At 45.4% G+C, this 24,468-nt stretch overlaps 2 protein-coding genes and 1 long non-coding RNA gene across 4 annotated transcripts in view; 2 read left to right on the top strand and 1 right to left on the bottom strand.

The window, feature by feature from the left end:
* The window catches only part of LOC135903910 (myosin light chain kinase, smooth muscle-like), a 165,682-nt gene that overhangs the window by 117,072 nt on the left and 24,142 nt on the right, over positions 1–24,468 (bottom strand). The gene's annotated exons all lie outside the window — the stretch shown is intronic.
* LOC135903915 (uncharacterized) lies at positions 643–3,441 on the top strand. The gene is made up of 3 exons (XR_010564954.2): positions 643–805; positions 2,536–2,565; positions 3,409–3,441. It is a non-coding gene; the product is annotated as an uncharacterized lncRNA (long non-coding RNA).
* Positions 9,991–19,050, top strand: LOC135903916 (uncharacterized). The gene is made up of 9 exons (XM_065434382.2): positions 9,991–10,119; positions 11,223–11,324; positions 12,323–12,572; positions 13,339–13,498; positions 14,293–14,420; positions 16,009–16,129; positions 17,939–18,097; positions 18,418–18,543; positions 18,805–19,050. The coding sequence occupies exons 1-9, from the start codon at positions 10,041–10,043 to the stop codon at positions 18,991–18,993; spliced, it is 1,314 nt and encodes a 437-aa protein (XP_065290454.1). The 5' UTR covers positions 9,991–10,040; the 3' UTR covers positions 18,994–19,050.

Below are 24,468 nucleotides of genomic sequence, written 5' to 3'. Positions count from 1 at the left end.
TGGGGGATCGGCCAAGAAATGGGTGAGTTATTCCAAATTAATATGGAGCATACATTTCCTAATATCTATGGAGTTAGCATTGAATAGCGTAGAATTACCTGTTAGAATAAAATCAGGAAGGTCATACTGAATGAGTAATAATTAATTTAAAAGTAAAAAAAAGAATTTAGGAGGGCATTCGTTGAGATTCTGTAAGGAATGTTTGGACAGCGAGGCAAGCATCCCTGTGGCTGAATCCGAAAGTGGACGTGCTCTTTAGAATAGGATTCCCGGCTTGCGTTAGCCTCACGCGATTGCAGCCCCCTTCCTGCACACGAAAGGAAAATGAAAACAAAATTTCAGGGAAGAAAAAAGAACATGAAATAATGCAATCCTTAATATTTCACAGGACGAAAAGCATACCTGAAAGTTTAATAATTTCAAATGAGGGGGTGTCGACGCGTTGTTAAAATGTTCGTGGTGACAACTAAAATCCAAACATATGGTTTGCGTTCGGCGCATACTTTGTAGCGAGACGCTAATCCTTAGGGGCCCCCTGTGTATATTTGGGGCCCCTATCCTAAAACAGTCCAATAACTAGCAAATTTAAAGGAATACCTAGTTGCCGCAACGAAACTTCTAAATAACAACTGCAATGTTGTTGTTTTTCTAGATATTCACTTTCCTCATCCAGTGCCGGAGATTTAAAAAAAAAAGAAAGAAAGCTTGTGCTCCTAATCTTTGTCGACGACGCGGAAAACGAAGACTCTGTAAGCTGTATTCGGTCGAAGCCCGAACGCTCGTGGAGAAACCCACTGGAGAATCAGTAAGTTAACAACGAAAACCGTATGCACTTCAGACGTAATTTCTATAAGATGGAACAGTAATTTTGTGCTGGTAACCCACCCATCCCCTCCCTGGCAAAATTTACGCTTTGATATTCGATTGCAACTCAACCGAATGTAGTACATAGACGGCAACAAAAGGTCAATAGAAGTACAGCCGATCCTCCATAACGACTTTTGTAGAGGTTGAGCGAAACCGAGAATGATTAATACGTGCACACTGCGCTTTCTTTAGAGCACTGACCTGCGCGCTGCGAAGCGAGAGAAGCGTAGCGATGGCTGAAAAACACTAGACTGATGACTGTTGCGTTCCCGTGCTCACATGAGGAGCCAAGGTATGGCGTTTTCTTAAGTTTGCACAGAACTGCTATCTCATCTATCTAGTATGTACATATAAGGACAAAATATTGGCATGCGTTGTAGATTCACTTTTGCCGATGACCGCTTTCTGTCGCTGTTCTTGGGGTTACTGCTTTAGTTTGTGACGAGCATTCTGTATCCGAAGCTTCGGAAACGTTGTCGCAAATTCTATGGTGAGAAGACGTTTTGAGTCGGGCTTCACGTGTGACGCAAACAACGTAGTAAATTCTCGATCCCATGTGAGCGCTAGATATTTCTCTGGAATGTACGATGACGCGTGCACCGCCAACACGACCTGCTAGAGAGAAATATTAAACCAGTTTTTTTTTAGAACTCCTTATCCGGGTTCGCTGTCTTTTCATTAAGCCAGATCTAGATTTCTGAGAAGCTCGACCATGACTTGCATTATTTTTGGTGAGGAATCCTTCCGCCAGTCTCCCGATGAGGGGGGGGGGGGGGGCGTAGTTGCCGGCCGTTTCGTTATGGCTTGGCAGTTTGCCGGGCATTCTACTCTACGACTGATGATCATGCTCATCTCTCTCCTTATCAATTGAGTGTTGCTTTTCATTACGGGCCCTAGTTCAACCCAGTAACGTGACGAATTCATCGTTTTATTTGTATGGTAGTGTTTTCTGCTTCTTTAACGTCAATACACAACGACTATATTAAATATCTTGCTCTGTGCGGCACACCGCTCGACCACTCCGGACATATTTCTTGATGACCTGCGCAGCCGCTGCGTCGTGGCCTGTGTGGCAGAATTTTTGAACGACGCCGGTCAAAAGCTGCACAACAACAAATACCCCAGCCAAGGGCCGACGCTTCAAACACTTTTCGAAACATTTGTTCCCAGCTGAGGAATTCGCTTGCATGCCAACTGTGGATCACTTCAAGTGTGCGCCTCTCTGTGATCGTTTCGCTTTCGCATGCCACCGGTCATTCTCACATTGGTTGTACATCACTTGTTTAAGAAACAGTCTAAAGTAATTGCCACTAGAGAATTGATAGGTTCTCTGTGATGAAGATGACACGTATACTCTATTCCTTTTATTTCAATAGACGCCAGACATCTCAATGCCCGTGTTTCTTTATTTTCGTTCGTTCGTTCTTCAGATATTACTTGTAAATTCAAAAGCGCGTCGTGTTACCTTTTCTTTTTATACAAGACATTCAATAGATGCCAAATATGCAAATAATGTCACGGTAAGACTTTTTTTTTCCTCGGGCTAATAAAATGAACTTTAGGTGTCATTGTGCACCTTGACAAACTCCGCTTGCATCTTAATGTTTTTTTTCTTGCGTTAATGTTTTTCGCGCGAAGCTTACAATATCTTTTTTTATTTAATATTAGTGGAGTGCTCAGAAATCGCCATCATTTCCGGTAAGTATACTCCAGTGGGCAAGTACCTGTCGTCCATCGACGTACATCACATAGTTAATGGTAACGCTACAGAACCGTGAGGTACAGTGTCTGCGTGTGAACCAATTCTTCTTCAAGCGGCTTTATTTTTCTGTGCCTCTAAAACAAGTCGCAACGTCAGCATGCTACGAGCATGCTCATTTCCCCTATAACCCATATAGCGAGCCCCATAACCACTATATTCCATAGTATACCGTTTCTTTACTGAAATGTAATGGATATTGAAAAGCATCGCATAAGCTCATATTGGATGGTGCGATATGAAAATGGCGGGCATGCGTATTTCTTTTTATTTTTTAGAAGTAGCTGAAAATGAGCTATCAACTTGATGTGCGTTCCTAAGTTGATATGAGATGAGGCAGAATTTCTCAGCTGAGCTAAGCATTATCGTGACGCTTCACTTGTATTCATGAGAAACTCTGTCGATATGCAGGATTTCTTCTTGTCTGCTGAGGCGGAAGGGGTGAACAGGAGATATGTAAAATGTATGAACAGGAGATATGCAAAATTATGCAAGTGCGCTTCCTCACACACTGCGTCTTACCCACATAATGTAACGCTTGTCGCGCCATAAGTTAAAATAAAACGCGAACGCGGGAGCCACGGCAACCTTTCTCGTAACCCTTTCAACTTCGCCGCACTTCGGTGCATTTCTGCACGGAACCATGAGTTTCAGCGACATGAACTTGTGGGAAAACCGGCTCATGTGATTCCGATTATTCCCTTTTGCGCAGCTGTCTTAATGTTATTCGTTATCTTTTGTTCCTTTGTGCATACCATCCTTTTTTTATATATATATTTCAGATTCAGTAGCTTCCGTCCGAGAATCATCAAGAGGTAAGCACATGTGAATCGCTTCGTACAGAAACAAGCCTCGCAAACGTAAATATGCGGGACCATTCCAAACAAGGGACCAACGCTAAGCGATGGCACGTTGGTACATGATTATCTAAGACATTACCAACTAATAAACTAAAGTTAACTGTGTAGTTCCCGTCTGTTGCGTATGCGCCCTTTCAGCTTGTTTTCGTCTTAGTTAAAGAGAGGAAACTGTATCACTTCGAGTCCCCTATAATTAACATAGCGGACGAGCATAACGCAGTCTGTCTCAGATTTCACATTTCTGTCTGACTCATCGGAAGAAAGGAGAGCTTTAGAATAAGGGGCGTGACTCCCTCGGGTAAAAGAAATCACTGGCCACCACTTTCGCATGCGCAGGTTACGGGGAATATCATGGCTTCAAGAATGGATCGCCTTCACGCACAAAAAAAAAAAAAACTCTCGGGTGGCGTCAGGGTCAACAGCGTCAGGGAACATACCGGCGCTAGTTTTGCTCGCGTCGCCACAAATTGTCCTTCATTTTCGCATTGCGTCTTGCCCTCGCATTTCTGCTGCACAGTTCGGAGTCGTCGGTTCGATTCCCGATTGCAGCGGCCACGTTTAGAGAAGGGGCGACATGCAAGCACGTTCGCGTACTTTGATTTCGGTGTGCGTCAAAGAGCCTCAGGAAGTCGAGGTTAAACCAGACCCATCCAGTAAAGAATATTTTCATAGCCCCGAATTCGCTTGCGAAGTTAAACCCCGTCAATCAATCAATCAATCAATCAATCAATCAATCAATCAATCAATCAATCAATCAATTAATCAATCAATCAATCAAGAAATCAATCAAGCAATCAATCAATGAATCATGTTTTCTTAAAATTATTCAATGGCTCCACAGGATCACGCTTTCCTGCAATTCGAGCACCAGAACTCTTTCTTTCTTTTGACTGAATCGCAAGTCCCTCCATTCTTAATCCAAATGCGGTCGTGCCATTAAGGCGACAAAATGTCACGACCACGAGACCTTATCTGCAAGCGGCTTGACTAAAAAAAATGATACTTATAATGCGCGCTTTATTGACCTACACTTATATCACTTATCCAGCGCGTTTATTACAGATGCCATCTGCGAGTCTGCCGCAGAATATGAAATCTCACGTTGTGCTAGTCACCTTCAAGGCAGGCCACAACGACTTGGACATCACCACCTTCTTAAATGACACCAAATTATTTCGTTTTCTTTTCATTTGTATTTAGACAGCCTATAGCTAGTTATCATGTGTAACAAAAAGAACTAAGTGGCGCCAGTGGTCAGCCACTACTCGGGCGGTTGAGGTTCTGCAGCAGGTGAAGCCGAGCGAAAACCCTGAAAAGGCAGTTATGGCCCTTGCGCAGCAGCATCAAGTGGCAGATTAAACGCCAACTGCAACGAACTTACACTTTGGCGGAATTTGTTGTAAATGAGTATTACATACCACTGAACCAATCTTGCAAAGGCCGCAGGGCTGGTGAATGTATAGTCTTCTTGTTAGCAGCATATAAACAGCATCTAAGCAGATGACGCAGGCATTTAGTGGTTGTCTCTATGACGTAAGTCCCAGCGCACCGCAGGCAGCCGCAGGCGCCTGGCACTCGAGTTCGCTGTCGCCGCCGCGCCATGGAGAACACCCGGCGACGTATGAGAGCACGTGGTAGTCCGAACATCTCGACGGCCGCATTATCCACATTACACAGCACTGTTTCCTCCGAGATCGTTGGCATGCGCCGTTGCAATCTCGGAGGTCATGCCGAAGAGCCGCGCTTTGTGTCACGCGTCACTTCAGGCGAGCGGTAATGGCGGTGTGTTTCTTTTTTTTTTCACTTTCAGTATAAAAAAACAACTATTTTTGCGAGTTCTTCGTTCGTTTCCACTAGTATTTCAAAGTCAAATTTTGCATGGAGGCTCCTTTATATCTACATTATCCTAAACTGTAGGCTCTTTTATGGTGTCCAGAGTTGCGTTGCAGTTGGCCTTTAAGCAGCCTAGCTTGTTGTACACGATATGTTTAGGCAACAACCACTAAGTAATAAATTTGCTTGTTTCTACAAGGCCTGCACGACTCAAAAGTGGCTGGCTGGGAACTTCTGCGACCACGTCACACTGAATATGGCGTCCTTGTTCCCAAATAAATTTACCATATTCGCTGCTATGTATGGGAAGCGACGCTGACAAACAGCCGAAAAATGTCTAAAACTCACTAAAAATTGCTGTTGAGGAAGCACAGCCCAACATCAGCACGCACTAGGAGATCTGAGCATGGAGCCGTTGTAGAAGCTGCATTCAGTCGATAATTCAGACTGGAAATTGTTTCATTCAATACTCTCACAAAGCAGTGGTAAAAGAAGCAATATAACAAATTTGTAACAAATATGCGGATTGTTGTCTTAAACATTCTTGCTTTTTGTAGAGTTGTCACTATGTCCTCAAATGCCTCGTACATCCGGTATGTTTTGTATGATAATTCGCCATCTTGTTATACATGGTAGACATTGCAGTAGGCAGGAAAGCGCCGTATATATGAACGGCTGTGGAAGACGCGTCTAAACTTACATTGTAAAGTTCGAACTCTCCTGCGTAGACAAAGCAGGATTCGCAACACACTTCGAGAGTGCGATGTTCAAATTCGCGCCCTTATTCTAAGGCTCGAAGAGAAGTAGTATGCAGTGCCTTGAATCTCGTAATTTACTTATGCATTCTTTTTTTCGCTCCGTTTACCTTTCACCGGCAAAGAATATTGTTGCGAATCCCACAAATGCGATTACATACGTGATCATTGCGGTGCATATTGAAGCAAGATCCGTTAACTTCGCAACTAATTCCACACTGCTCCCTTTGAGTTTCACTACGTTCAGCTTGAATGGACCCGTGGCCATTCTCTTTCCGTCCATTTGTCATTCGATTAAAATTCTCCATGGTCCTTGTAAACACTGCATACGTGCGACTCCACCAATGCGCATTTTAATTTCAAGCTTCGCGAATGCAAAGTGAAATATTTCGGGTTTCTCATGAGTGCCACGTTAAGAAAATTAAGCACCCGCAGGGGTTGCTCAGCGGCTATGGTGTTGGGCTGCTGAGCATGGAGGTCGCGGCATCGAATCCTGGCCACGGCGGCCGCATTTAGATGAGGGCGAAATGCGAAAACAATCCTGTACTTAGATTTAGGGGCACGTTAAAGAACCCCAGGTGGTCGAAATCTCCGGAGTCCCCCACTACGGCGTACGTGCCTAATAATCAGAAGGTGGTTTTGGCACGTAAAACAATTTTTTAAGGGCATTACGCAACTGCGCTTAGCAGCTGTGACGATTTGGAGCGTTTCATGCCCATTGTCTTGAAGTACCGCTAGAGCTCCACGTCAAAATTTTCCCTCATTCATTTTCTCTGTTCCCTGCATCGCCATTTTTCGTCGACAGCAAGAAAGTAAGTATACTGACTGCATGACGATCGAGCGCACTATGTTGAGTTCAATGCGGCTCGGTAACGCATTACGCACCATGTGAAATTATGCTAACAGTAATCCTCATAACTTACTCGCAAGGACATGGTTGAATCTTTATTTTTCTGGTAAAAATATATAGTGATATATAGAAGTCAACACGAAGCGTGCGTCACGCACTTAGCGTATATGTATTCCTATAAAAACGCTTCCGTATGCATTCCAGTACTTTTGTATGCCTTCTGTATCATTCTTAAGAAAACCGTGTAAATTCTACATTGGTAGGGTACCACTTGCATTGGATAAATGCTCAATTTTAATGCAGTATAGCATTACAGGCGGACTCTTGACTTTGTAGTTATCATCGTCTGGCCTAAAAACGTGGGCCGATCCCGGAAGCAGTGTAGTCTGAAAAATGTGGGCTGATCGGTCTAACACGGCGACTCAAAGCGCTAGCTGTCATGAGGGAGGAATGCGAGAAACGGTCACGTGAGGCACGCTCCAGACGTTTGAAAGAGTCACTTTGGCACGAGAGAAGCACGCGTGCGACCGTGGCCTAATGGCGGTAGAGCATTGAGCAGCTGTGCTGGAAGAAGTGGTTCGTTCCAACCGTCGGTCGCGCATTTGTTTTGTGCCGTTGTAGCCAGACTTCACCCCTTTGGAGGTATTTAACAGAAAACTCTACTGGCGTTGAGCGTACGTGATCGTGCCGCAGCGTGCGTAAAATCGTAAAGGAGGTACGAGGTATGAGACGTCACTTTGATAAATCGGAACATGCAAGGCCGTCTACGGAACATGCGCACGGCTTTCGAGACATCAGTTCAGTCTCGCATACCTCTATAGAGACTTAGAGGTGCAATGTCCTGGTCTCGTTCTTTTCATTTTTAATAATGCCCATCAAATAAAGAAACTTTCGAAAGCGGAAGTGCGCGGGAAGGATGGGGAAGTGGCGGATAAAGAGCTGTATAATTGTACACGTGTTTGTTACCACGCGATGAAAACGCAAGCTTAACACCTTGAGCAGGACGCCAAGGGGACTGTATTCTCGACATCGCAGGCGCAAAAGTGTCGGAAGGGGCACATGTGTTTGAATTCATTTCCGAAATACCGACCACAACAGTCTGAAGATTAAGTGAAACGTAGGGGCTGCTTTATGAAACACAAACATCTGAAACAGCTCCGGTTTAGACAGACTCTTATAACGTTCGCAGATACTGCATTCTAAAGCAATCAAAGTGCTGGAAACGCGTGCACGACTGTTTCTTCCATAATTCTGCTTTTCTTTTAGTTCCCGTACTCGTCGATAGTGTACGCGTTTGCCATGCTTCTGCTCCAATCCAATCTAAGTGCTCCAGAACGTGCACCTCAACATGATCTCCATGGACGATTACAAAGAACCTGATAAGTTGAGTTAAATATAATATACTCATTCATAATAATACAATAACGCACCTATACACTAATAATACACATATTCATAATATAATACAAGCACCGGGCCCATTACCTCAGATGGAGTGCCCATCACTCCTTTTGTTCTCATTGTGTGTCAGTGTAACAGGACAAGAACAAGGGCAAAAAAGTCGCGATTTTCCTGAAAGGCGCAGCATCAATTGCGATAGCACATTATTAGACAGCTACACGAAGTAACGATTGTAGTTTTATCGGCTGTGTAAACTTGTAAATGTTCGCTCACTAACTAAACTAACAAGCAAGGTGTCACGCGCGAACAAGCAAGCACGACCACATCTCAATCGATGGCGACGGAAACCCGCTGTCAAAAACGCTGGCTTGAGGAAGCAAGGCGGCCGCAGCGAGCGAATGGGCCTTCGTGCCGCCTCCCGCTTCAACGCGAATTAAGCGGCGAGGACACAGCGCACACTAAGGTATCGTGACTCGACGCACTCTGCCCCCATCGCAGATCTCTTTCAAAGCAGGGTCAGTGCGGCCGCGTCATACGCAGCCACCACCGGAATTGATTTGGCCATGACTGAAAAAGAAAGAAAGAAAGAAAGAAAGAAAGAAAGAAAGAAAGAAAGAAAGAAAGAAAGAAAGAACGAAAGAAAGAAAGAAAGAAAGAAAGAAAGAAAGAAAGAAAGAAAGAAAGAAAGAAAGAAAGAAAGAAAGAAAGAAAGAAAGAAAGAAAGAAAGAAAGAAAGAAAGAAAGAAAGAAAGAAAGAAAGAAAGAAAGAAAGACTGAAGCGAGACCAGAATCAAGAATTAACCGCGTTAAACTTACAGCGTGACTGTGGCTGCCGCTTTGACTACAACGCTCTTTAGTAGGGGTAGAGTATGCGAATCGAACAGTTCTTGCTGTTCCATTCCTATTTGATTTGATAATTCCCGATTCGAAATTGTCGAATATTCGCTTCTCTTCCAATTTCAAGGGCAACAACGCACATTGTAGTCTCGAGGGAGAGAGACCGGTGCAAGTGAGGACTGTTCGGAAATTATTAGGCTGCAGGAGAACCGCAGTTGTTGCGCATAGGCACCAGTACCTGTTGAAGCACACGGAGCAGATAACTCCTGCTCAGTACTTTTCAGTGACTTAATAAGAATGCCTTACTTTTAGACAGCCAACATACGAACGTCCTACCTAGACTTAGGCGAAAAGGGCTATTATTTGGCTACTATCGCCCCATTTGCCCCTTTTCTTAAACGACGTGCGGTGCTCTATCATCACATTTATTTGATTCAATGAACGCAACACTTTATGTGCATCAAGATCGCGTGCTGTTCCCTTTGCTCTATCAGTGTCTTTGCACGGCGCAACTAAAACCAGACGGTTTGTGATTTACAAGCTCTACTATTGATCCAGCTCTACTATCTTCCAGTTGCGAACGGCATTACTTTCACGCATCGAAAATTGCGGATGAGCCTCATTTTTTTAACTAGACGGACTGCGCGTACACTGCATGTTTCACTTTATTTAGAAATGACGAAAATATTCGACACCATTCGGAAGTATTCTTTCTCGAACGTTCGTTGGGACACTGCTATGTTTTAAAAAATAATGCGCTGTGTACACTCTATCGCGAAATGCTGGTCGCAAGACGTTATTCGCATCAAGCCACATGCCATTTTTCTTCCTTTTTTTGTACTTTTCTTTTCAGTGCAAAGAACACGTGGAGCGGTCTCATGTCGTACGCCGCAGTGCTCTTCTTCGTCGTCATCCTTATCTTCGCTGGCGTATTCATGATACTAAAGCAAAGTGACGGTAAACAATCCCGTTTCTTCCAAGGAGCTCTCTGCGCGCGCACACACACACACACACACACACACTTGCTCAGTTGCTTTGAAGAATTCACTTGCGTTATAACGTATCTCCGAAGGGGCCATGTCTGTCGACCACATTTTAACTATTCAGTGTTATTGTTCCCTCACATGATTTTAGAGAAAGCTTGTGGCAGATGTTTCGAGTAAGACGGTGCTGCTTAGGTCATGTTTAAACAATTGGAGCAGCCTTGCCACATTTCGCTTAAGTCAGCACCTGTTTCAAAAGCACAAGCCTAACGCACAGCGTTTTCGGCGCAGAACCCGTTCTTTCTTTTTTTTAATAATTGTTCGAAAGGTACGCTGCCGCTTCAATACAAGCGGTAAAATTGGAGACATCTGGCGCAACGTACGCACTTGCCAGCATATACCTATACCGGAATAAGGGGAGACTTACACGAGAACAACAATGCTCGTGTGGACATTTTGGGATCGTAACGCACAAGGAGTTTTATCACTGCAAAACAAAGTCGTGGTAGATTACAGTGAAGAAATAGGTAAGAAATGAGATCGATGTTGAAGGTGTACCAGATGGCGAGATTAGACCTTGAAACTCGAAGTAGTGAGGTTAGAGTGGTTAACGCTAGACGAGGCGAGCCAGAAAGATTTGGATAAATCTATTTGGCGGTTACCACGACGACGTGGGAGTGTTCGCTTTTCCATGACCTTGAACACACCAAAATACATAAACAAAGAAGTTGCGTGGGCAATGAAAGCCCTGATCCCGGTATATGGTTACACTGGCACAAGCAGAACGCGACGAAAGAAACAGATTGTGCTAAGAAAAAAAAGATGAATCGATTTAATCAATAATTCGCTACACGTACGTGCACCATAAACATACAAATTGGAAAAAGAACAATTGCTAATACCCGCTAAAAATCAAGGATATACAGATAAGGAAGCTAAGCGAGAAAATTTTGCTTCCCTTCAGTTCCGCTTCCCCTTAATACAGCGCAGTTTTGCGGTCTTGCACCTGCTTCCTCCGCCAATTTGCCGTGCAAGGAGCCGAGCCAGATAATCCTCTTGTTGCGACTTCTCTGACAGATACGAAGAACACGGAGTCGGTGGACGATACTGAGCCTTCCGCAGCCTCGGCCATGCATCCCATGGCGAACTTGGCCAGTGCCCTCACAAACGACTCCGAACGTAAGGTTTCCCGGTCGGGCATGCCAAGCTATGCGAGCCTTCTCGACATCTCTCTGACAAATATTCTCGCGTCTGCTAGCGCATTTCAAGCTAGAGTATTACCTGAAAAGCGAATGCTCACAGAAGGGTAAACTTCACTGAAAAATTTAATGATTTATCGATATCTCTTTATTTCGTCACAGCTCACCGTGACAAAAAGAGACGGAGGGAGTGTCACTCGATGAAGGCTTCGGGAGTCCTTCCTCTAGCTGCGCATGAACATACAGGCATAGCCATAAATACAGACACTGTGATCAGTGCAGCAAACGCAGAAATTAATGGCGAAACGTGTTATATATAGCACATATTTCGAGTTTCGCACAAGTCAGTCCCCAAGTACAGTTGCACCGACGGCAGTCAACTGCCTTCGGTGCCATTGCGCGCCAAAATAGCAGCTCCCGAATGACGTCGATGGTGAAACACAACCATATACAAAGGTAACAGGCAATGGAGCCAAGGAAAGCATTGGGGTAATTAGCGGTGTTTGAAATTGAAATGTAGAAAATAATCAAGGAGAAATGAATGTGGGCGAAAGGATAACTTGTCACCTGTGGTGACCGAATCCATAACCTTCGCATTACGCGGAGGTTGTATTACGGGTTTTCGACCACTTTCATTTCCTTTTCCTTCATTATTTTCGACATTTCAATTTCGATCACAGCTAATTACCCCAATGCTTTCCCTTGCTTCATTAGCTGTTGGCTTCATATGGTTGTGATTAACAAAAACCGAGCCCCTCTGTTTCCTTTGTTCTCGTTAGTTGATAGTGAAATAAATTTGCAACCGCCGTGACGTCAGGGAAATGAGCGAGTTTAACTGGCTGGCGCACCTGTACAAATTATATTTTAGTTGGACGATGGCGTACTTGACCGTTCATTCTTACGATGCCACCGAAATATCTATGTTAAGAGAATGCTCCGTCTCGTTTATGCCCGCCAAATTTCGTTCCTACGTAACAGAAGGGCCACAGTTGCCGCAGACACCGTTCGTGTGCACGGTCGGCCTGTCCTTGGACTTCTTCAATCACACGGGCCTGTTGCGCCAAGACGGCCTGTGCGACTACTTCATCTTCCACTCGACCTTCGTGCGCGACGCCGGGGGCCAAGCCGACCTGTGGAACGGGCGCAACTACACGCGCGCCTTCCGCACCTTCCTGGCATTCGCCAAGGCGGCTCGAAAGACGGCCTACGGCGTGGCTGTCACGCACAGGTTATTACGCTCGTCACCGCAGTCAGCTCTCGCAAGGATCGACTTCCTGTCCGCGATGCAATATAATCGACACTGTTTTTAATGAAGCACGATGTCAAAATCTGGATTATGGCCTGGATGAGCGTTTCTCAAACTTCGAGCCACCACGCAGCTCGCCACACGCGCGTGAACGCGTCATGTTGGGACATCCTTTCGTGCGTTTCGTTTGCTTTGATTGATTGATTGATTGATTGATTGATTGATTGATTGATTGATTGATTGATTGATTGATTGATTGATTGATTGATTGATTGATTGATTGATTGATTGATTGATTGATTGATTGATTGAAAGCACGAAGGTCAAAGCAAACTAAGTTAAAGCCAAAGTGAACAAAATGGCTCCATAACTGAAAATTTAGGGTACTCAATGATTGAATTATAGAAAACCTGGTACGCACGGTTCTTCTCGAATAACCACTGGAGCGTCCGCGCTCAAATTTTGCTTGGAGGTACGATTTCGCAGGACATATAATGTTTAACACTACTACGTATACTACATATAATTTTTGATACACTACTTCTTCATTTCGGCCAGAATAGATCGGAACTACACCGCGTCACACGTTTTCACACACCGCAAAACGCTACGTCCGCGCAAAATTTGAGTTAAAACAAGCAAGCCAGCTGTTCAGTTGAAAAGACCGATTGCAGGTTGCTCATATTAGCGCAACAATGTGCGCACAGTCCCGCGTTTTGGTAACGAGCGTGGTCACGTGCGACTTCAGGAAATCGAGGGACGCACTAAGACAGCTGGGCACCGAGGTGGGCGTACGAGAGTTCATCGCCTACTGGAACTACGGCGTCCGTCACCACGCTGTTTTGGACGTGCACGAAAGCCGGTCCAGCGGCGTCGGGGGCGTGCGCGCGTCCTTCGCTTTGCTCAAGGTGAGTCGTGTCAGCTGTGAACCCTGGTTTTCGGCAGAAATGGCTTGAAACGGTGGTATTATACTCCATGGTGAAGTAGGGGAGCGCAATCGGCGCAGACAAATGCGATGAAAAGCACAACGTGAGCGCTATAAACTGTTAGTTTTCAGTAAGTGTTCGCCCAATTGTCTACCTCGCTGACATTGCTGATATCGCTGTGGCACAGTTCTTCATACGAACTATAAGGAAAGCGGGCGCTTGTATCTAGGGTGGTTGCAGTATTGTAGCTCCTCCTCAGACATTGTAATGTTAGGAAGTAAAGGGTGTTCTAAACAGATTAAATTTTAACTATGCACAACCTAAATGTTACACGCTTCTTTTACCGAAGCACAGACCAAAGCCGAGCCAGACATCGAAACGTTCCTGTGGTACTACACGGAGATTGAAGGACTGCACTGGTAATATAATCACACACAGGACCTGATTCAAGGGCCGCATTTACCCGCCAACGCATCCAATGGCCTGTGGCGTCATCGGTTCCCTCTGTGAAGCCCTCAGACTTTAGGGGCAGATTCCAATTCATTTCTTCTTATAAATTTTTGCTCTCTCTCTTTCTCTATTTCTCTAAATCGCCCACAAGAAAACCATAACTGAGACAAAGCAATGCTTCTGGTTGCAAAAAAAAAAGAAAGAAACATGTCATGGCTTGAACCCTAACTTCAACACACTATCAAACTTGTTCCTGTTCTGTTACCCTTAGCGTGAGCATGTTCGACAATGACCGCAATTTGGATTTTTAATCTTTTAACCCACAGGCGTTCAAGTTTCTACAGCACGCACATATGGAAAACGGTAGCCTCAACCCGGCGAACATCTTCCTCGGCTGTTCGACGATACTGTACGAGGATAGTTTACTGCATAAAAGTCTCACCGATGAATTAAGGTGAGAAAACAATGGTTTGCTTGAAACACTTAATCATTGCGACTATAACGAAAAGTCACGATCTCAATTTTTTTCTTTTCCTTTTTTTTTGCATTTCGACACGGTCTTATTGTTCCGGGGTTTGACTCTGTACTATTTTATTCAGCCTTATTATTCGTAATTTAGAGAAGTAGTGATTCTGTAGCTGTGCCGTGATGCCTATGGTAACGCTTCCTTTTTCTTTTTTTGCATTCTCGACCACATTCATGGAGCCTCTTATTGGAGCTCAGTCATCTTAAGGTCAAGGCGTTGCGGAAGAGCTGAAAAAGAAATTATCATTAAGAGTGGTGTAAACGTGCAGAAGTTACCACATTGTTCCCCGAAAGAAATGTTTGCATCCGCATAAAATTAATGCGGAGCTAAAAAGGGATTCAATCGGCCCTGGCCGGCAACATTAACTGAACTCACACAAAGGCTCCCTCGCAAATAGTAAGTCGTTAGCCTAGTATTCAATAACAGTTAGACTAACCAAAAGCATTACTCACTAGACATGCAGACCTGACCGAACTCGGTCGGGTTCAGGCTCTTCGAGTTAGGCACAGCCAGGCTCATTCATAGTACGACGGGCTCGCGGTGCTGCATTCACCCGGTCTCACTCAGTTCTACGAAATCACCGACTCGCTCATGAAATACTGCTGGGCTAGTGAGGTCGTCCGCAATCCACCAAATGGCACGAGCGGCGTGTTCTTCTTTTTTTATTATTTCATGTGAATTACAACGCGTAAGTGCTATGTGCCCGAAAACTACGCTTCAGAGAACACTCGACGCTGTAGGCACAGAGCGTGTACTCAATGCTAAGCAGTGTAAGTGTTGCATGGTGAAAACTTCTAAAAAAAAAGTATGGGGTTTTACGTGTCAAAACCACTTATTATGAGGCACGCCGTAGTGGAAGACTGAAAATTTCGACGACCTGGGGTTCATTAACGTGCACCTAAATCTAAGTACAAGGCCACGGGTTGCCGCCGTGGCCGGGATTCGATCCCGGGACCTCGTGCTCAGTAGCCCAACACCATAGCCACTGAGCAACCATGGCGGGTATGGTGACAACTTCTAAAATGGACATTTCACAAAATTGTGTATCTGCAATTTTCTGGCAAATCTGCAAAAGTTCATTTAGGCGACTCAAGTTCTTGATTCACATACCCTCACTCGTGCTTACTGCTTTCAACGGAACCTGCTCATGAACACACATTTCAGACGTAGAAACCAAGTTGACACAACGTTGCATGCAACCTCGTGGACTGAAAAGAAAATTTCTAATCACGTTTCATTCAAACTTTCCCCAATTCCCACATTCACGCAAGGTCCGATTCACTGGGAGGTATCCGGACTCACGTCCGCAAGGACTCGCTCAAGCATGAAGCAATGTTAACCAGCCGTCCTACTTAGCACGTGCACGGTTCTTTAAGTGAACTATTCCTAACATCCTATACATTATTCCTCAGCATGCCCTTGTGGGCTCGAATCACGCAGTAGCACTAGCTTTAGGCCCTATAAAGGGGGCTCGCCGTTGCTCACGATGGCCGTTCGCTGACCCTATCGTACGCAGTCTCCTCCCTGTGGACGTCTTGATCCTCACCACTCACTTGATGGCGTCCGAGGACAGCGGCAGGGTAGTCGTTCCCCCCACTGCCCTCAGGTCTCCGGAAGGACGCCACCCGCCGGCCATTGTAAGTGTCACTTTAAAAGGGGGCGCATGGAACGCATTTTCGATTTTCGGCGTAACGTCACCCGGGCGTTGGTGGGCCCACACCGCTCCGCGCCACGACCACGCTTTGTTAAGCAGGGAAAACGTGGCAAAATTCTGCGTGCGATCCGACGCGTATCAGGAACCACAGCAGCCAGTGCGTTTCCAACGGGTTCTAGCTGTCCAGTCCGGGCAACGGTCTTGTGACACCGACAACGACACCATGTCATATTGTGTGAAATGTACACAGTAACAATATCCAACGAGTCATACTACGGATCGAAGGGTTTTGACGCACATGCCTTGATTGCGCGTTGTTATCCAGCGTACGACTTATACCCCTGTCACACGGGAAGACACGGGAAGATTTAATGTCATTCGAATCAAATGGCATTCGCATGTACGCAAAGAACAATGCCCAACAAGTTCAATTGTTTTTTTGTAACCACAGCCGCGTTTGCAAGAATCCGGCAGCAGCGCATCGCATTCACATAAACACACTGGAAGTGGTAAGGGAATACATCTACTTAGGACAGGTAGTGGGATCAGGATTAGTGGGTAGTGGGATAGTAGTAGGATCCGGATCATGAGACTGAAATAATCAGAAGAATAAGAATGGGGTAAGGTGCGTTTGGCAGGCATTCTCAGATCATGAACAGCAGGTTGCCACTATCCCTCAGGAGAAAAGTGTGTAACAGCTGTGTCTTACCAGTACTCACGTACGGGGCAGAAACCTAGAGGCTTACGAAAAGGGTTCTACTTAAATTGAGGATGACGCAACGAGCTATGGAAAGACGAATAATGGGTGTAACGTTAAGGGATAAGAAAAGAGCAGATTGGGTGAGGGAACAAACGCGAGTTAATGACATCTTAGTTGAAATGAAGAAAAATAAATGGGCATAGGCAGGACATGTAATGAAGAGGGAAGATAACCGATGGTCATTAAGGGTTACAGACTCGATTCCAAGGGAAGGGAAGCGTAGCAGGGGGCGGCAGAAAGTTAGGTGGGCGGATGAGATTAAGAAGTTTGCAGGGACAACGTGGTCGCAATTAGTACATGACGGGGGTAGTTGGAGAAGTATGGGAGAGGCCTTTGCCCTGCAGTTGGCTTAACCAAGCTTCTGATTCTTATTATTATTATTATTATTATTATTATTATTATTATTATTATTATTATTATTATTATTATTATTATTATTATGCTGATGCTGATGCTGATGATGATGATGATTCACATAAACGGGCATGATGCGCCGGTCGAGGGAAGCTTGGGTGGATGAAGTCACTTCGAGGCTAATTCATGTAACCGGGTAGAAAATGCCGTGAAGTGCAGAGAGAGTCAACGCGTGACATCTGAATTTTGCTCACCTTGTTTTGCTCCACACAAAGGCGAAGTCCGCTGGATAAAAACAGGCTCGCGAACGCGTTACGGTCACCGTTGTTTTTCGCTGCCAGGGATAGCGCCAAGAACCATGTCAAGCTGCTACTTAGCAACTTTTTGTTCTTGTGCTCGCGTTCCTTACATGCAGATGCTGTAATGAATGCCAAATTGATTGATTGATTGATTGATTGATTGATTGATTGATTGATTGATTGATTCTCAAACATGTTAATGCTGGTGCATCTCATTATGATGACGCGCTAGCAAATGTGATACGCTAGCGTCGTATTCATGTAAACGTGGCACGTGTTTCCGACGCACCGCACGCCGCATCGGACGCAGTGCCGTTGCCTCCCTTTATAACTGGATGAGCTCCAGTTAACTACAGCCGCATCGCATCTGTCAACGCAGTTAGACGTGGCGCATCACCTATCCGAGGCCGAGTACCTGAGCCCAACCACCACTGTTTGCTTTACGCTCACCATGGCGGTGCTGGCCTACGATGTGCCCTGGAAAACCCGCGTTGGAGCGTTCTATGACAAAGGACCCGTGCGAGTGCCCATAAAAGAGGTTTGTGCACGCGCCACTGCCAACGGTGCTTCAGTACTTGCGTCGCACTCGAAGTAGGTAGGAGGGTGGGCTGGAGGGGGGGGGGGTATTTTGCAAGTTTCCACCTAGTGGATATGTCCATTTTGCCCACTGCCCCAGCCAATCAGCGCTTCAGCAGCAGGCGAAACAGACATGTCCACAAAGTGGACACTTACAGGCATCCGGCAAATGTCTTTAGAAAGAGGAAGGGGCAAGGGAGGAGGCAGCTGTCTTCCTCGAGCTGCCAATTTGCTTCGCGTTCTGAAACAAAGTGCTATTTTTCTCTCCTCTCTTTTTGATAGATGTGCAGGCATCCGAACTACCCGCAAGATATCAAGTACGGAAATGGCACAGTAATTGCTCGGTTCCACTCTGCGACGAAGAAGCGCCTCTACCTGTTCGACACGAAAGAGAGCTTTCGCTTCAAGGTAAGACCCGGTATCCGTAGCACGGCTTTAATCTGCAGTCTACATTATTCGTCTCTGGCTGCGTTCTTTCAACATTTTTGGCACATTATGACTGGTAAGATCTCGCCATGCCGCCGTACAACAGCCGTCCCGGGACCGCTTCGGCTTTTAGCGATGCTGCGGTATCGTACTTGAAAGTAAAACGCATTAAGGTGCAACGGCTTACTCGACGTGAGCGAATTTGTCCGTTTCACACTCGCGCCGTCTCTCTCTCCGCCGCAGATGTGCGCGCTCCGCCACATATTTCCCGAGCTCGTGCACGGCTGGGCCATCTTCGACGTGGACCTCGCAGACTACGACGGCACGTGCAACGGCGTTCCGAGAAGCTTCGACCGTGTACGCGCCATTCGCGAAACCTTCAACGAGTACCTCGAGCTCGGCCGGGAATGGTCGCCCTCGAGGCCATGCTGAACCTGCATGCTCTCCTGATCGTGCTCGAAAAAAAAAAAATATCCCGGAAAGTCGTCACCTACTCCCAGCGTGTCCGTATTAACACGGCAGCCAGTCGCATTAATAGCATCCATCTTGGTATCCATGATTTCAAGTCCACGACAATTCGCTCCGTCTTATTCATTATATAAAGATCGACCCACATTGAGCGCTGTGCACGCGCGTAGCTAAGCGTACGCGCCAGCTTACTCATCTCGGAGTATCCGTACTCGCCAAGATGCACGCAGGCGAATTCCCGGGAGGTCTTGAAAACACAAACTGGGTCTAATGAACACGGTAAGCCTATAGATACAACTCTATATAGAAAACGGGACAATATAGAAAGGAGAACACAGACACCGCGATAACAAACAATATACATTACCATGATGTAGCTTTTATTCAGAGGCAAACCCCCAACCCCCACCCACAAGCATAACCAACGCGATTTCGTTTTGTCGCTTGATCTTCAGTAGTTGAAGCGCAGTGACTGATAAGAGTAACGTTAAGCCATGCAGGAAGACAGTGTGGATCGGTCAGCAAACTCGGGCAGCTATGCGCTATTGCAATGCAGTGCAGCGTAAGCTGCGGACCGCGTGAGCTAATCAACGAAACCAATGTGTAGATAATGTCGGTCTGCCAAGCGAGCGACGTATTAATACACGCCTGCGCCACCAGCTCTAAAGAGCATGGAGCCGATGACGTGTCATGCACTTAGTATGCGCCTGAAATGTAATCTGCAATACCTGCAATATACCCTATGTATCAACGTGCCCCGGCTTCTCTACCCCCCTTCCCCCCCCCCTCAACCCCTTTGCTATACGCCTTGGCCGGCCGTGGTTGCTCAGTGGCCACAGCGCTGTGCTCCTGATCTCGAGGTCCAGGGTTCGATCCCCGCGCGTTCCCGATGGGGCAAAATGCAAAAACGCTGGTTTACTTATACCGGTGTCACACGGCGCACTTCTGATCGCGATCAAGCCCGATCCGGATCGAAACTCTCTACTGCGATTGGCCCCCTCGCGCAGCTTACGCAAAGGAGCCAATCACGACCGAGGAATTCGATCCGGATCGGGCTTTGATAGCGATCAAAAGTGCGCCGTGTGACACCAGTATTAGATTTAGGTGCAAGTTAAAAAGCCCCAAGTGTTCAAAACTAATCCGGAGTCTCTCGCTACGGCGCGCCACATAATCAGATCGTGGCGTTGGCACGTGAAACTCCGGAATTTATTGAAATGTCAACTGGAGGAACGGTAGAAAAGAAGACAAGATGGAATGAATCAGTCCGCCCAATTACGAGAAAGGCAACGGACGATGACGAGTTTCAATTGCTTGTTAAACAACTTAATGCATCAAAACGGGGAAATCATTTTTCTCGGCAACCTCTGCGCTAAGTTCGGTGAGATTTGTTGCATTTGAAAGAAAAATGAACTGTAACAAAAACCTACTAACTGTAGGAAGTGGATTTTCATTGTATGTCATCAATTGTTTTTACAAAAAAAATGAAAACTGCAACATTCCAGAAAACAAAAATGAATGACCAACGTGTTTACGAGGTTTATGAACTTTGTGAATCAATGACAAAAAAACAATCTCCCAATTTTATAAATTATACCTAATGATGCATATAAAGCGGACAAAATTGCTCTATCGATCGCTCTGAAATCTAACACTAACTTGAGAGTATGACTTATTCAAAACGCGCTAGAACGTTGTAACAATTTCACGTGAGCTGTAAATTCATATATGTCAAACTTGTCCGCTTGATGTGCTCTAACAGGTGCGGTTACAGAGCTGCGATCTTATTTTTTGTGCAGAGTTACTATTTTGTTAACTTCGTGCTATAACTAGAAGTCGTACATCAATATTCCGCTTCCTACAGTCGCTGTAATTTAACATTTTATCTCAAATGCAATGTATTTCATGCAAATAGGCCCATCGGTTGCTTAATAAAAGCGTTTTTTGTATTTTACGTGCATCTAAATAGGGAGATCGGAGTTAACTGGCCCAGAGCTGAAGCTTCTTTTCTTAGCGGCAGATTTAAGGGCTGAGAGTAGAACGAGCAGGAAGGTCAACGTAGCGGGCGTTGCGACACCAGTCACCACCACGTTTCAAGCCACGAGTCGATGCAAGCAGGTCACGTCAGGAATAAGGCTGACCGAGCTCGGCGGGGTCGCGTTTGCGTGAATTTGCTTCGGAGTTAACGACGGCACGCAACGTCGATGCCGAGCCATCAACGCGTTTGAACAGGACTTAATTCCGGTTCTCCCAGCGGTCTGCAACAGCTCTATTTCATGGCTCTTCGGCGCTTTCATGGCTCAAAACACGCGAGAACGCCTGGTCAGGTACAATGACATCACCAAGCACTACCAGCTAGGCAGGCGGTTGCTGCCCCCACCTCACCCCATGCTGAAACGTCGCCAGGCAGTCATCTGGCGACAATTGCAAACACAAACATTCCCCAGTCCGGTGCGATTGCAGCACATTTTCCCCGCGCAATACCAGACTGCTCTTTGCAAATTATGTCAGGAAACTAGACCGACGCTGTCACACATGTTGTGGGCGTGTCGGGTTACATCAGCTACAATGGCAGTAGCTCCGGAGGCTCTTGCGTCGAAGTGGGCCGCCGCTCTGCGCAGCTCCGACCTCAAGACACAAGAGTGGGCTGTCCAGCAAGCCCGAGAGGCGGCGACGAGGCAAGGCCTCGAAGTCCCCTCATGGGAGACCTGAGCCCGGGTCGTCAAATTTGCCGGATTCAGAATAAAGTTGTTTCCATCCATCCATGGCTCTTATCGTTACACTGAGGTTGCACCGCAGAGTGCTTGCCTTTGCCTTGTCCTGATATCATTGCCGCTGCCGGTGTCTCTGGTGTCTCTCTGCTCCAGCGCAAGTCTCAGCGTTGGCAGGCCTTACCCGTCCGCGTTTGCGTGCGCGCTCAGAACGGGTTGTTCCCAGCGCGCAGTCTTTCGAACAACGTCGCGAAAACTGCGAAGCCTCCTTATCAGCTATGACGTGTACACAATGATTATGCGTGATTAGACCAAACAAAAGTAAAACAGTTAATTCCGGTTCTACGTCTTTTTCGCCATGAGCCTACAGCTATTGGTCGAACGTTTTAGGACTGCGCCCCCCCTTTACCTGTCTGTCACGCCCAAGTCACGAAACCGCAAAAACTCGCCCAGTCGAAGCGACATGCACGCATTAAAGATGCATTATTATGCCGAACAAAACAGCTTTTTTTTTTTAATAGGCTGTCACCTAGGCAGGCCTTTGGCCCTCCCCACCAACTCGCAGAGCACACAATAAAGTTCTTTCCTCCTCCTCCTCTGAATATTGCCCCCTTCCAAAAGGAATAGACGAGCACTGCCTGCCGGTCATTCTGGCACTAGCTACTTGGAGCTGCCGGGGAGAATGTATTTATTTGCGTATAATAAAAAAAATTGCGTGGAAGTACACAGTTCTCGAGCCCTTTGGACTCGTCATTGCTCTTCCAATTTTTTTTTCTTTGCGGATTTGTTTTAGAGACGTTTTTATCCTTCCAGTGCAAGCGGCCACGATTTTCTGCTAGCCACCGCAAGCCAAGAGAAAAGTGGCCAATCGCCCCTACCGCCCTTCTCGTCCAGTTATCTACTTTCACTGCTCTAGTTCAGACAAAACCAAAACCCTCCCCACCTCCGGGTGTTCCAGGCCTCTTGTAAAATGCAGATTGTGACAGTAGTAATGTTGTATAAAAAGGGCGATCGCAATGAATTCAGAAATTATAGACCTGTATCTGTCCTGCCATTTTTTTTCAGAAGCCTTGGAGAAGGTAATAGACGTCAGGATATCAAGTTATGTTGAAAATGCAAACTGCTAACAGAGAGTCAAAATCGGTTTTCGCAAAATATAAATCAGAACTGGCATTACCACAACAAAAATAGCTCATTCTAACACAGTTTGAAAATAAATTTGCTGCGGTTAGACTGTTCGTTGATTATACTAAGGCATTTAGTTTAGTTAACCACGAACTTCCAATAAAAAGCTCAGTCATTATGGAATACGGGGTTGCACATTGGAGCTAATAAAATCTTATATACGCCATCTGCAACAAACAGTCGAAATATATAAATCGAGGTCACAGATTATGAAGGTACTTTGCGGTGTTCTTCAAGGGAGTTTATTAGGTCCTCTATTGTTTATTTATATATTGATGATTGGGTGCGTATTAATTGTAGTGCAAAGTTTATTAGATATGCCAACGCCACCATTTTTTTTTTGGTAATAAAGTATGAAATCCAAGGTTCGACGGAAACCCGTCTGGTCGGGAAAATTCGCGACGGGAAATATCAAGTGCCCACCAAGCCTTCATAACAAAAATGAAAAAAAAGACGTTTCGGCCCCACAAGAGGAGTCTAAACCAAGACGTCTTTTTTTTTCCTTTTCGTTTTGAACGACTGGTCGGCGCTCGATATTTCCCACCGTGGTAATAAAATAGACAACCTTATAGACATCGGTAATGACACGGTACAAAAATTAGCAGTACGGTCATTATCAAATGGTGTGAAAATTAATGAGATCAAAACAAAGGCGATTATTTTTAGGCCAAAGAACAAAGAGATCCCTCCACATGTACATATTATTTTAAACTGTCGTAGCATTAAACTTTTTGATAACTTTAAGTGCCTAGGCATGGTGTTTTCTGTGAATATGTTCTGGGATAGCCACGTAAATCTTCTAATCCAAAAGATTGCTCGCATAACAGGGATAGTTGGTCGCCTCAGACACCTTCTCTCGACACAGGTGAAATCACGTATCTTTAATTTGTACCAGGAGGCTTTCTAACCTGCAATAATAAATATGATATAAAAACGGTTCATTTGGTATGCTTGTAATACCCGTTTTGAGATACCAGCAGCTGATTTATTTATCAGTGTTCATGTCATTATAGTACTCCAGTTGTACCACTATAGATCAAGTGTGCGAGTTAAATTTGAAAAATAAAAAAGAACTGAAGTATTTGACAGCGATTTCGTGTTTGAAAAAGAAAGAACAGGGTTCATACAAGAAGAGGCGAAATATGGATTGTACCAACCACGCGTTTAAACTCGGGAATGCAACGCACGTGCTGTATGTTGTGATGTCTACTCTATAATTATGAATATATTAATTTTGATTTGCTTTCTCGTGCTTTAAGCAAGTTGAGCTTGAAAGTTGTAAACACGAGAAGCTCATTTCATTTTATAATTTAACGATGAGATTTCTAATTACGTGTTTATTTAGATGTGATATTTAATTGTCTGTGCTGCTGTAAACCTCTGTAATGGGGGCAGCAGGCTCATCGAGCTGCTGAATGGCAGCTTTTATCCGCCGCTCCTCTGTCTGTTTGCGAAATAGACGAAACTGATTGATTGATTGATTGATTGATTGATTGATTGATTGATTGATTGATTGATTGATTGATTGATTGATTGATTGATTGAT

Source organism: Dermacentor albipictus, chromosome 3, assembly GCF_038994185.2.
Source record: "Dermacentor albipictus isolate Rhodes 1998 colony chromosome 3, USDA_Dalb.pri_finalv2, whole genome shotgun sequence".
NCBI classification, from domain to species: Eukaryota; Metazoa; Arthropoda; class Arachnida; order Ixodida; family Ixodidae; genus Dermacentor; species Dermacentor albipictus.
The sequence above is the reverse complement of the archived record's forward strand: the minus strand, read 5'-3'. Positions and strand labels throughout refer to the sequence as shown.

What these genes read in the sequence shown, in the direction of transcription:
- LOC135903916 (XM_065434382.2), top strand. Translation starts at nt 10,041, where the DNA reads ATGTCGTACGCCGCAGTGCTCTTCTTCGTCGTCATCCTTATCTTCGCT. An exon ending in CCTCACAAACGACTCCGAAC is followed by an intron (nt 11,325 to 12,322) that starts GTAAGGTTTCCC and finishes CCTACGTAACAG; the next exon opens with AAGGGCCACAGTTGCCGCAG. An exon ending in GGCGTGGCTGTCACGCACAG is followed by an intron (nt 12,573 to 13,338) that starts GTTATTACGCTC and finishes GTGCGACTTCAG; the next exon opens with GAAATCGAGGGACGCACTAA.